At 49.8% G+C, this 13083-nt stretch overlaps 1 protein-coding gene across 3 annotated transcripts in view; it reads right to left on the bottom strand.

Moving 5' to 3' along the window:
• The window catches only part of mlh3 (mutL homolog 3 (E. coli)), a 44367-nt gene that overhangs the window by 12906 nt on the left and 18378 nt on the right, over positions 1 to 13083 (bottom strand). For all 3 annotated transcript variants that reach the window (XR_008723978.1, XM_055640297.1, XM_055640298.1), the window contains 5 exons: positions 12191 to 12299; positions 11275 to 11434; positions 4433 to 4456; positions 3879 to 3957; positions 2293 to 2453 (listed from right to left, as the gene is read on the bottom strand). Coding sequence is in view for 2 of the 3 variants with exons in the window: in XM_055640297.1 (XP_055496272.1) it covers positions 2293 to 2453; positions 3879 to 3957; positions 4433 to 4456; positions 11275 to 11434; positions 12191 to 12299 (533 nt within the window). In the remaining variant the exon portion in view is untranslated. The remainder of the gene's footprint in view (positions 1 to 2292; positions 2454 to 3878; positions 3958 to 4432; positions 4457 to 11274; positions 11435 to 12190; positions 12300 to 13083) is intronic.

Here is a 13083-nt window from a genome sequence, read left to right as displayed (position 1 = left end):
TACCTATTGTACTTTGGTTTGATTGTATTTATGTATGGTATATCTGATCAGTTTGGGTAGAAAGCAAAACATTTTTTCATGGCAGCAAAGCTGCCCCTCAGATTCCTTTAAAATCTTTCACCTTAAACATGTCCTCTAATTCTTTTTTTTTTTTTTTGTAAACATGTCCTCTAATTCTTGATTCCTCCATATGCTGCATACCCCCTTTGCCGATCATTATGTTTACACCTCTAGAAGATCACACCTGCTTCCTGGACTTCAAAGAATAAAGTCCTACCCTGCCCAACCTCCCATAAGGTCATAAGTGATAGGAATAGAATTAGGCCATTCGGCCCATCAAGTCTACTCCGCCATTCAATCATCCATTCCATGTCTGGAACTCTCTGCCATAGAGGGTAGTTGAGGCCAGTTCATTGGCTATATTTAAGAGGGAGTTAGATGTGGCCCTTGTGGCTAAGGGGATCAAGGGGGTATGGAGAGAAGGCAGGTACGGGATACTGAGTTGGATGATCAGCCATGATCATATTGAATGGCGGTGCAGGCTCGAAGGGCCGAATGGCCTACTCCTGCACCTAATTTCTATGTTTCTATGTTTCTATGATCTATCTCTCCCTCCTAACCCCGTTCTCCTGCGTTCTCCCCATAACCCCTGACACCCGTACTAATCAAGAATCTATTTATCTGTCTTAAAAATATACAAAGTCAGCCTCCACAGCCTTCTGTGGCAAATAATTCCACAAATTCACCACCCTCTGACTAAATAAATTTCTCCTCATCTCTTTCCTAAATGAATGTCCTTTAATTCTGAGGCTGTGACCTCTAGTCCTGGACACTCCCAATAATGGAAACATCCTCTCCACATCCAGTGTATCCAAGCCTTTTATTATTCTGTATGTTTCAATGAAGTTCCCCCTCGTTCTTCGAAACTCCAGCAAGTACAGGCCCAGTGCTCATCATAGGTTAACCTGGGATCATTCTTGTAAACCTCCTCTGGATCCTCTCCAGAGCCATCACATCCTACCTCAGATATGGGGCCCAAAATTGCTCACAATATTCCAAATGCGGCCTGACCAGCACCTTATAGAGCCTCAGCAGTACATCCCTGTTTTTGTATACAAGCCCTCGTGAAATAAATGCTAGCATTGTGGTTGCTTTCTTTGCAAGTCACTTTGCACCTCCGATTTCTGGATTCTCTCCCCATTTTGAAAATAGTCTACGCCTTTATTCGTACGATCAAAATGCATGACTCCACACTTTGCAACACTATATTCCATCTGCCACTTCTCTGCCCACTCTCCCAACCTGTCCAAGTCCTTCTGCAGAGTCCCTGCTTTCTCTACACTACCTGCCCCTCCACCTATTTTCGTATCATCGTATTGGCCACAAAGCCTTCAATCCCCTAGTCCAAATCATTAATATACAACGTGAAGAGTAGTGGCCCCAGCACCGACCCCTACGGAACTCCGCTAGTCACTGGCTAGTTACTCCCGATAGCTCAGGCCCTCGAGTCCTGGCAATACCCTGCTAATTCTTCTTTGCAGCCTTTCCAGCTTAACAACATCCTTCCCATTGCTGGGGAACTAAAACTGCACACATTCGACCAAATGCAGTCTCACCAATGTTCTGTACAACTGTAACATTACATCATAACGTCTACTACCATCAGTCTGAAGAAGGGACCCCACCTGAAACATTTCTGGTTTCTATAAGATAAAAACTTACAAAATTCTTAAGGGGTTGGACAGGCTAGATGCAGCAAGATTGTTCCCGATGTTGGGGAAGTTCAGAACAAGGGGTCACAGTTTAAGGATAAGGGGGAAATCTTTTAGGACCGAGATGAGGAAAACATTTTTCACACAGAGAGTGGTGAATCTCTGGAATTCTCTGCCACAGAAGGTAGTTGAGGCCAGTTCATTGGCTATATTTAAGAGGGAGTTAGATGTGGCCCTTGTGGCTAAAGGGATGAGGGGGTATGGAGAGAAGGCAGGTACAGGATACCGAGTTGGATGATCAGCCATGATCATATTGAATGACGGTGCAGGCTCGAAGGGCCGAATGGCCTACTCCTGCACCTATTTTCTATGTATCTATGTCTATGATTCTATGATCTGCTGAGTTACTCAGCACTCTGTGAAACGTCACCTATCCATGTTCTCCACAGATGCTGCCTGACCCGCTGAGTTACTCCAGCACCATTCTAGTAAGCCTCTTGTGCACCCTCTGCAAAGCCTCCACATTGTTCCTGTAATGGGGCGATGCTCCAGTTTGATTGAGGATTGACTGTGGACATACCTGGTGGTTGATGTCCAGGTGATTCAGGTGATCCAGGTCTGCCAGAGGGAGGATGGAGGGCCGGCCATGTGCACACTGGAAGGGCAGGTGACAGCTGGCCAGAGAACCCATCAGGCTTCTGCACTCGTCCACACTCAGACCGTGGCCAAACTTCACCGCCCCTGTCAGCATGTACAACACAGGTAATGAGCAGTAACATAGCAACTCCTCACCATTCTTTAGTCACAGGATGGTGAATCTGTGGATTTCATTGTCACTGAAGGCTGTGCAAGTCATCAATAGATTTTTTGAAGGCAGAGATAGAGAGATTAGTACGGGTGTAAGGGGTTACGGGGAGAAGGCAGGTGAATGGGTTAGGGGGGAGAGGTAGATCAGCCATGAATGAATAGTTGAATAGACGAAGGGCCAAATGGCCTAATTCTGCTCCTATCACTTATGAGCATGAAGCATTTGCTGCAAGCAGCCATTGAGGTGCAGCAACATAATGGTATGGGAGAAGGAGAATGCCAGGGCAGGGGTACAGGTCCACAGCAAGACAGTGTCTCCTCATGGGGAGAGCGCCGCACAACGCCACTGATCCTGGCACGGCAGAGGCTGACTCATTCTGCCATCTTCACTGGACCTTAGAATGAGAGGGGGTCTCCTATACAGCAACAAAGTCCCGCAGGAATAGAGCGGGTCCGTGCGTGAGGACGTCCCGCAGCCCCGACGTCGGACTGGTATCATCCCGGCGTGCGGTCCTGGACATCGGGCCGCCCGTAGCTGCAACTGCGGAGGGCTTGGGGAGACCCTGACCACGGGGAACAGTGGAGGAAGAGACTGACTTTGGTGCCTTCCCACACAGTGAGGAACTTTGATTCTGCTGTGTGGGGATGTTTTGTGTTGAATTCTATAGTGTGTTGAGTCCTGTTTATTTTTATTGTATGGCTGTATGGGAATTCATTTCACTGTGCCATCTGGCACACGTGACAATTAAATTCATCTTGTATCTTGTATCTTGTATCTTGATCTTGCAGGAATAAAGGGGGTGCGTGCAGGAATAGAGGGGTTGCATGCAGGAATAGAGGGGGTGCGTGCAGGAATAGAGGGGGTGCGTGGAGTCATACAGGGGGTGCGTGGAGGAATACAGGGGGCATGCAGGCATGCAGGAATTGAGGGGGGTGCATGCAGGAAGGGTGTTTCCCTCACCATGGGTGCAGAACCAGGGGTCACAGTATTCATCATAGACCGAGATCAGTGAGATCCCAAAGCTGATGGTCGTGAACCTGGGAACTTCACCACCACAGGTGACATATATTCCGTGCAATGATGATATGCAGTGGGACAGGGTTCCTGCCGTTGTGGTGGGGGTGGGGGGTGGTTGTTGAGCTTCTCCCATGGTTGGGGTGGGGGGGTTTCAGCAGTGGGGGGATTGAGGGGGTTCCTGCCGTGGGGGGGGGGGGGGGGGGGGGGTTGTGTGGTGTGGTTCCTGTTGGGGTGGTGGGGCATTCCCTGTGACGGTGAGTGGGGATTAGTGGTGGGTGGGGTGGGGTCCCCTAACGGTGGGTGTTCCCAGAGTTAGGGGGGGGGGGGGGGGCGTTACTCACCGTGACAGGCCTGTGAGGCGAGCACCTTCAGCATGGTCCGTGACAGCACGGCGGGGGCACCTCCCCTGGTCTGGAGCACCTGGTGACACGAGGGTGGGGTCACCAAGAGACCACTTAAAAATACTCCCCCCCCCCCCCCCCCCCCCAAACCCCCCCCCCCCCCCGCCCACGACGGGGGGATATGGGGGTCACTGAGAGACCGCTCGTCCCACCCCCATCACCCCACTCCCCCCCCCCCCACCCATTCCGAGACAGGGGGTCACTGAGAGACCAGCACACGGGGATGGGGGAAATGATAGCGCTGCACTGGGGGGGGGGGGGGGGGGGGGGGAGTGGGGGTGGAAGGACGCACCCTGTGTCCCCCCGGCCTGTTGCCCCCCCCCCCCCTCCATCCACCCCCTTCTTTCCAACCATTCCCCCCTCTCCAACTTCCCGCTCTCCACCCACTCCCCCCGCCCCCCCCCCACCCACTACTCCCCAAACAGCCCCCCCCACAGGATCACGGACCCCCCCGCCCCGCGCACACTCACTTTACCCCATCAGCAACGACTCACCTCAATCTGTTCTCTGAGGAACTCCTGCAGGAACAGAGAGACACGGGGTTCAATTGGCAAGACGGGGACAAGAGAGGTTCAGTGTGAAGGATACAACACAGCAACAGTAACAACACCCCACCATCTCGCCTGTGGTAAATCCCACCCAGCTCAGCACACATTCCCAAACACAGCCATCGTGAACGTCAGGTGCCCTGGCCACTCAGAGGTTTCAAGCTGTTTCTGGAAAGTCCAGCAATCAGCAGCCTGCAGTTTCCAACCCTAATCCACAACACTCACAACTCCATCCAAGACCGCAAGAAATGGACGCAGACCAAACCATCACACAAACCAACCTCCCTTCCATCGACTCCATCTGCACCTCACGCTGCCTCGGCAAGGCCAGCAGCATAATCAAGGACCAGTCTCACCTCGGTCACTCCCTCCTCCCCTCTGAAAAAGATATATAGGTGTTAAAATATTGCCTATTGTCTAAAAGGTACACCTCCAAATTCAGGGACAGTTTCTTCCCAGCTGTTATCAGGTAACTGAACCATCCTACCACAACCAGAGAACGGTCCTGAACTATTATCTCGTCATCGTGGCTATCCCTCGAGGTCGAGGATGATGGTCTACGTTCTGTTGTTTTTATGGACTCTCAGGTGGCTTATGTTCAATCCTGGCTTTGCAGCTCACAGAACGAAGACGCCTGTGCGTGTGTGTTTACCGTGTACTTGATGTTGCACTCCAAGAAGCACACGGTCCTTCACAAATCAATCAACTTATTCCAATGGCAAGAGAACCAAGACGATTGGAGCTGATAGATCTGTTGCAGCCTTCATCCACCTTCACAGCCGTTGAGTTCAAGATAACTTTGTCCGCCTGGTCCACCGTTCAGGTCTTGTAGGGTGGATCGTTCTTAGTCTGGACCCGCATCCTTGACCTTACCGCCATGGGTGGCCCTACCAGAAGCTGGTGTTTCCGACAGCATCGCTCTAGGAATCATGAGGACACGCGAGCCTCTTCACCATGACAAGGTCAACGATCCAAAGAACTAACTACCTTATTGGAGACCCTCGGACTTTATCTTGCACTAAATGTTATTCCCTTATCATGCTGAATATTCAGGGTTATATGTCCTCGAGGAAAGACAGAAAGGTGGGCTGAGGGGGTGGGGTAACTCAGTTAGTTAGCAATGAAATTCAGTTCTTAGTGAGGAGGTGGGGTAACTCTGTTAGTTAGCAATGAAATTCAGTTCTTAGTGAGGGGGGGGGCATAGGATCAGAAGATGTAGAGTCATTGTGGATAGAGCTGAGAAATTATAGGGGTAACAAGACCCTAATGGGAGTTATTTACAGGTCATAGGATACAATAGGATACAAGTTACATCAGGAGATAAAATTGGCATGTAAAAATGCTATGGTGGTTATTGGAGATTTCAATATGCAGGTAGACTGAGAAATTCAGGTACTGGACACTGAGAAAGGGAATTTTGTAGAGTGCCTCCGTGATGCATTCTTAGAGCAGCTTGTACTGCAGCCGATCAGGGAAAAGACGATTTTGGATTTAGTGTTAGCAATGAACCAGATTGGATAAGGGAACTCAAGGTAAAGGAACCATTAGGAGGTAGCGATCACAACTTAAGTTTTCATCTGCAATTTGAGAGGGAGAAGGTGAAATCGGATATGTCGGTATTGCTGCTGGGCAAAGTGGACTACAGAGGCATGAGGGAGGAGCCGGCCAAAGTTGACTGGATTGGGGCCCCAGCAGGGATGATGATGGAACAGCAATGGCAGGAATTTCTGGGAATTATCTGGAATTCTGATCTTTTCATTCCAAAGAGGAAGAAAGATTCTAGGGGGAGAAAGAGGTGACCGTGGCTGACAAGGGAAGTCAAGGACAGTATAAAACTAAAAGAGAAAGCGTATAACACAGCAAAGATTAGTGGGAAGCCAGAGAATTGGGAAACTTTTAAAGAACAACAGAAGGTAACTAAAAAGGCAATACGGGGAGACAAGATGAAATACGAAGGTAAGCTAGCCAATAATATAAAAGAGGATAGCAGGAGTTTCTTCAGTTATATAAAGAGTAAGAAAGAGGCAAGAGTGGACGTTGGGCCGCTGGAGAATGATGCAGGAGAAGTGTTAATGGGGAATAAAGAAATGGCAGAGGAGTTGAATAACCTTTTTGCTTCAGTCTTCACAGTGGAAGACACCAGCAACGTGCCTGAAATTCAAGAGAGTCAGGGGTAGGAAGTTAGTGGAGTGGCTATTACTAGGGAGAAGGTGCTTGGGAAGCTGAAAGGGCTGAAGGTGGATAAGTCACCTGGGCCGGATGGACTGCACCCTAGGATTCTGAAAGAGTTGGCTGTAGAGATTGTGGAGGCATTGATAGTGATATTTCAGGAATCACTAGTTCCAGACGATTGTAAAATTGCCAATATTACCCCACTGCACAAGAAGGGAGCAAAGCAGAATAGTGGGAACTATAGGCCGGTTAGTCTGACTTTGGAGGTTGGTAAGATTTTAGAGTCCATTATAAAGGATGAGGTTTTGGAGTTCACGATAAAATTGGCGGAAGTCAGCATGGCTTTGTGAAGGGGAGGTCGTGCTTGACAAATTTGCTGGAGTAGCAGGACAGACAAAGGAGAGTCAGTAGATGTTGTTTAAGATTTTCAGCGTTTAGGATTGACTAGCGGAGTTCCGCAGTGGTCGTTGCTGGGGCCGCTACTCTTCACGTTGTATATTAATGATTTGGACGAGGGGATTGATGGTTTTGTGGCCAAGTTTGCGGACGATACGAAAATAGGTGGAGGGGCATGTAGTGTAGAGAAAGCAGGCACTCTGCAGAAGGACTTGGACAGGTTGGGAGAGTTGGCAGAGAAGTGGCAGATGGAATATAGTGTAGCAAAGTGTGGAGTCATGCATTTTGCTAGTAGGAATAAAGGCGTAGACTATTTTCGAAATGGGGAGAGAATCCAGAAATCAGAGGTGCAAAGGGACTTGAGTGTGCTGATGCAGGATTCCCAAAAAGTTAATCTGCAAGTCGAATCGATAGTAAGGAAAGCAAACTCAATGCTAGCATGCATTTCACGAGGGCTTGTATACAAAAACAGGGATGTAATGCTGAGGCTCTTTAAGGCTTTGGTCAGGCCGCATTAGGAACATTGTGAGCAATTTTGGGTACCATATATGAGGAATGATAGCATGGATGTGGAGAGGATGTTTCCACTAGTGGGAGAGTCTAGGACCAGAGGTCACAGCCTCAGAATTAAAGGACGTTCTATTAGGAAGGAGATAAGGAGAAATTTATTTAATCATAGGGTGGTGAATCTGTGGAATTCTTTGCCACAGAAGGCTGTGGAGGCCACAAATCATAGAAACATAGAAAATAGGTGCAGGAGTAGGCCATTCGGCCCTTCGAGCCTGCACCGCCATTCAACATGATCATTGCTGATCATCCAACTCAGTATCCTGTACCTGCCTTCTCTCCATACCCCCCGATCCCTTAAGCCACAAGGGCCACATCTAACTCCCTCTTAAATATAGCCAATAAACTGGCCTCAACTACTTTCTGTGGCAGAGAATCCCACAGATTCACCACTCTCTGTGTGAATTTTTTTTTTCTCATCTTGGTCCTAAAAGACTTCCCCCTTATCCTTAAACTGTGACACCTTGTTCTGGACTTCCCCAACATCGGGAACAATCTTCCTGCATCTAGCCTGTCCAAACCCTTAAGAATTTTGTACGTTTCTATAAGATCCCCCCTCAATCTTCTAAATTCTAGCAAGTACAAGCCGAGTCTATCCAGTCTTTCTTCATATGAAAGTCCTGCCATCCCAGGAATCAGGCTGGTGAACCTTTTCTGTACTCCCTCTACGGCAAGAAAGTATTTCCTCAGATTAGGAGACCAAAACGGTGCGCAATACTCCAGGTGTGGTCTCACCAAGGCACAACTGCAGTAGAACTTCCCTGCTCCTATACTCAAATCCTTTTGCTATGAATGCTAACATACCATTCGCTTTCTTCACTGCCTGCTGTACCTGCATGCCTACTTTCAATGACTGGTGTACCATGACACCCAGGTTTCGTTGCATCTCCCCTTTTCCTAATCGGCCACCATTCAAATAGTCTACTTTCCTGTTCTTGCCACCAAAGTGTATAACCTCACATTTATCCACATTATACTGCATCTGCCATGCATTTTCCCACTCACCCAACCTTTCCAAGTCACTTTGCAGCCTCCTAGCATCTTCCTCACAGTTAACACTGTCCCCCAGCTTCGAGTCATCCGCAAACTTGGACATGTTGCATTCAATTCCCTCATTAATTCAAGTCCAAATCATTAATATATATTGTAAATAGCTGGGGTCCCAGCACTGAGCCTTGCAGTACCCCACTAGTCATTGCCTGCCATTCTGAAAAGGACCCGTTTACTCCTACTCTTTGCATCCTGTCTGCCAGCCAGTTCTCTATCCACATCAATAGTGAACCCCCAATACCGTGTGCTTTAAGTTTGTATACTAATCTCTTATGTGGGACCTTGTCGAAAACCTTCTGAAAGTCCAGATATAACACATCCACTGGTTCTCCCTTATCTACTCTACTAGTTACATCCTCGAAAAATTCTATAAGATTCGTCAGACATGATTTACCTTTCATAAATCCATGCTGACTTTGTCGAATGATTGCACCACTTTCCAAATGTGCTGCTATCCCATCTTTAATAACTGACTCTAGCATTTTCCCCCACTACCGATGTTAAACGAACTGGTCTGTAATTCCCAGTTTTCTCTCTCCCTCCCTTTTTAAAAAGTGGGGTTACATTAGCTACCCTCCATTCCTCAGAAACTACTCCAGAATCTAAAGAGTTTTGAAAAATTATCACTAATGCATCCACTATTTCTGGGGTTACTTCCTGAAGCACTCTGGGATGCAGCCTATCTGGCCCTGGGGATTTATCGGCCTTTAATCCATTCAATTTACCTTACACCACTTCCCGACTAACCTGGATTTCACTCAGTTCCTCCATCTCATTTGACCCCTGGTCCCCTGCTATTTCCGGAAGATTATTTATGTCTTCCTTAGTGAAGACAGAACCAAAGTAGTTATTCAATTGGTCTGCCAAATGATCAATTCACCGGTTTCTGACTGCAAGGGACTTGGAAACTAATCTTTTTCTCTTCACATATCTATAAAAGCTTTTGCAGTCAGTTTTTATGTTCCCTGCCAGTTTTTTTTCATAATCTATTTTCCCTTTCCTAATTAAGCCCTTTGGCCTCCTCTGCTGGACTGAATTTCTCCCAGTCCACTGGTAGGCTGCTTTTTCTGGCTAATTTGTATGCTTCATCTTTTGTTTGATACTATCCCTGATTTCCCTTGTTATCCACTGCTATGCACTACCTTCTTATTCTTTTTCCAAACTGGGATGAACCATTGTTATAGTTCATCTATGCGGTCTTTAAATGCCTTCCATTGCATATCCACCGTCAACCCTTTTAGAATCAATTGCCAGTCTATCTTGGCCAATTCACGTCTCATACCCTCAAAGTTACCTTTGTTTAAGTTCAGAACCCTTGTTTCTGAATGAACTATGTCACTCTCCATCCTAATGAAGAACTCAACCATATTGGTCACTCTTGCCCAAGGGGCCAAGCACAACAAGACTGCTAACTAACCCTTCCTCATTACTCAATACCCAGTCTAGAATAGCCTGCTCTCTCGTTGGTTCCTCTACATGTTGGTTTAGAAAACTATCCCGCATACATTCCAAGAAATCCTCTTCCTCAGCACCCCTGCCAATTTGATTCACCCAATCTATTTGTAGATTGAAGTCACACATTATAACTGTTTTACCTTTGTTGCACGCATTTCTAATTTCCTGTTTGATGCCATCCCCAACTCCACTACTACTTTAGGTGGCCGGTACACAACTCACACTAGTGTTTTCTGCCCCTTAGTGTTTCGCAGCTCTACCCATATCAATTCCACATCCTCCAAGCTAATGTCCTTCCTTTCTATTGCGTTAATCTCCTCCCTAACCATCAACACTACCCCACTTCCTTTTCCTTTCTGTCTATCCCTCCTGAATATTTCAGGAGTGGATATATTTAAGACAGAGATAGATAGATTCTTGATTAGTACGGGTGTCAGTGTTTTGGGGAGAAGGCAGGAGAATGGGGTTGGGCGGGAGAGATAGATCAGCCATGATTGAATGGCAGAGTAGACTTGATGGGCCGAATGGCCATATTCTACTCCTATAACTTATGACCTTATGTATCTGTACACTGTGGATGACTCAACTGTAATCATATATAGTCTTTCCACTAACGGAAAGCAACAAAAAGCTTTTCACTGCACCTCGGTACACGTGACCATAAACTAAACTAAGAAAATGTAGGGCAAACTGCACCGTGCCCCATGCGTGCCCATACACACGCATACACACACGCACCCGTACACACAGTGCGCCCGTACACACACGCACCCGTATACACACGCACCCGTACACACAGCGCGTCCATGCACACGCGTGCTCATACACACAAGCGCGCCCATACACAGCGCACCCGTACACACAAGTTTAGTGCCCCACACATACAGTGCCACACGCGTTCTCACACATGTCTAGTGCCCTATGCGTGTGTCGATGCTACCGTGTGCCGTGTAGGAGCCGTGTATCGTGTAGGAGCCGTGTGCCGTGTAGGAGCGGTGTAGGAGCCGTGTTCCGGGTAGGAGCGGTGTGCCCCACACATACAGTGCCACACGCGTTCTCACACATGCCTAGTGCCCTATGCGTGTGTCGATGTTACCGTGTGCCGTGTAGGAGCCGTGTGTCGTGTAGGAGCCGTGCGGCCATCTTGCCTGTACTATGGTTTGAGTGACGGGTTGTCGTCCTCTTCGAGCCTCAGTTGCTTCTCTCTGCACGAAGCAGGCCGGCACCCTCTTCACAAATACGCCCGCATCCTCAGCCTCTCCCAACTCCAGCTCCACGCCAGCAACCTCCAACTGATCCAGGTGTAGCCTGTGGGGACCCACACCATCAACCCTCACTCCCAGTACAGGCCCCTGCACCAGCACTGCCCCCTCATCCACCACTGGCCCCTGCACCAGCACTGGCCCACTCACCCACCACTGGCCCCCAATCCCACCACTGGCCCCTGCACCAACCACTGGCCCCCAATCCTGCACCAGCACTGGCCCCTCACCCACCACTGGCCCCTGCACCAGCACTGGCCCCTCACCCACCACTGGCCCCTGCAATCACCAGCACTGGCCCCTGCACCAACCACTGGCCCCAATCCCACCACTGGCCCCTGCACCCACCACTGGCCCCTGCACCAGCACTGGCCCCTCATCCAGCACTGGCCCCTGCACCAGCACTGGCCCATCATCCAGCACTGCCCCCCACTCCCACCACTGGCCCCCCACTCCCACTACTGGCCCCTCACTCCCACCACTGATCCACCACTGGCCTCTCACTCCCACCACTGGCTCCTCGCTCCCACCACTGGCTCCTCACCCACCACTGCCCCCTCACCCAGCACTGGCCCCTCACCCAGCACTGGCCCCTCTCTCGCACCACTGGCCCCTCACTCCCACCACTGCACCCCACTCCCCTACTGGCCCATCACCCTGCACTGGCCCCTCCTCCCCCCACTGCCCCCCACTCCCACTACTGGCCCCTGCACAAGCAAGCTCCAGGGGCCCGCTGCCTCCACCCACGGCGAGAGGGAGTGGGGGGTGATGGGCCGGCTCCTCTCAGCCTGGCCTCACTGACCGTAGCAGCCTGGCCTCGTCCGGAGTGCAGGGGATCTCCATGGGTGGACAGACGGTCGATGTGGTCAGCCTCTTGCGGCCACACTGACCCGGCACCAACTCGTAGCAGTCTGCGGGGACACACAGCGTCACACACGGGCAGAGGGGCAGAGTGACCTCCTCTCACCCTGAGACCCCCACCCCCCCCCCCCCCCGAGACCCCCACCCTCCTCACCGAGACCCCACCCCCTCCTCACCGAGACCTCCAACCCCCTCCTCGAGCCCCAACCCCCAGAGTCAGTTCCCTACCCCCCAACCGGAAATCTCAAACACTCACCCACCCCCCCACCCCCCCCCCCCCCCCCCCCACCAAGTTCCATGACTCAGCTGCATCTCCACTCGAGACCCTGCTACATTCTCTCCCCACCCCCCCAACTTCAGCAAGGCCTTATGATACTGATCGGCGTGGCAACCTACCATGCAGAACCTTGTTGAATGCCTTACTGAATTCTTGGTCACGTCTTCAAAAAACTCAGATTTGTGAGACACGACCTCCCACGTACAAAACCATGCTGACTATCCCTAATCAGCCCTTGTCCATCTAACTGCATGTATAACCTATCCCTCAGAATACTCCAGTAACTTTCCAACTGCAGATGTTAAGCTCACCGGACTATAGTTCCCAGCATTTACACTGCAGCGCTTCTTGAATAGAGGCACAACATTTACCACCCTCCAGTCTTCCAGCACCTCCCCTGTATTTAAAGACGACTCGTAAATTTCAACCAGGGCTCCGGCAATTTCCTCTCTAGTTTCCCACAGCGCCCTCAGATATATCTGATCAGGCCCTGGAGATTTGTCTACTTTCATACGTGATAGTACCTTCAGTACTTCTTCGACCGTAACACTGACTGC

Source organism: Leucoraja erinacea, chromosome 9 (assembly GCF_028641065.1).
Source record: "Leucoraja erinacea ecotype New England chromosome 9, Leri_hhj_1, whole genome shotgun sequence".
Lineage (NCBI taxonomy): Eukaryota > Metazoa > Chordata > Chondrichthyes > Rajiformes > Rajidae > Leucoraja > Leucoraja erinaceus.
Note: the sequence above shows the minus strand (reverse complement) of the source record. Positions and strands in the feature narration are given on the sequence as shown.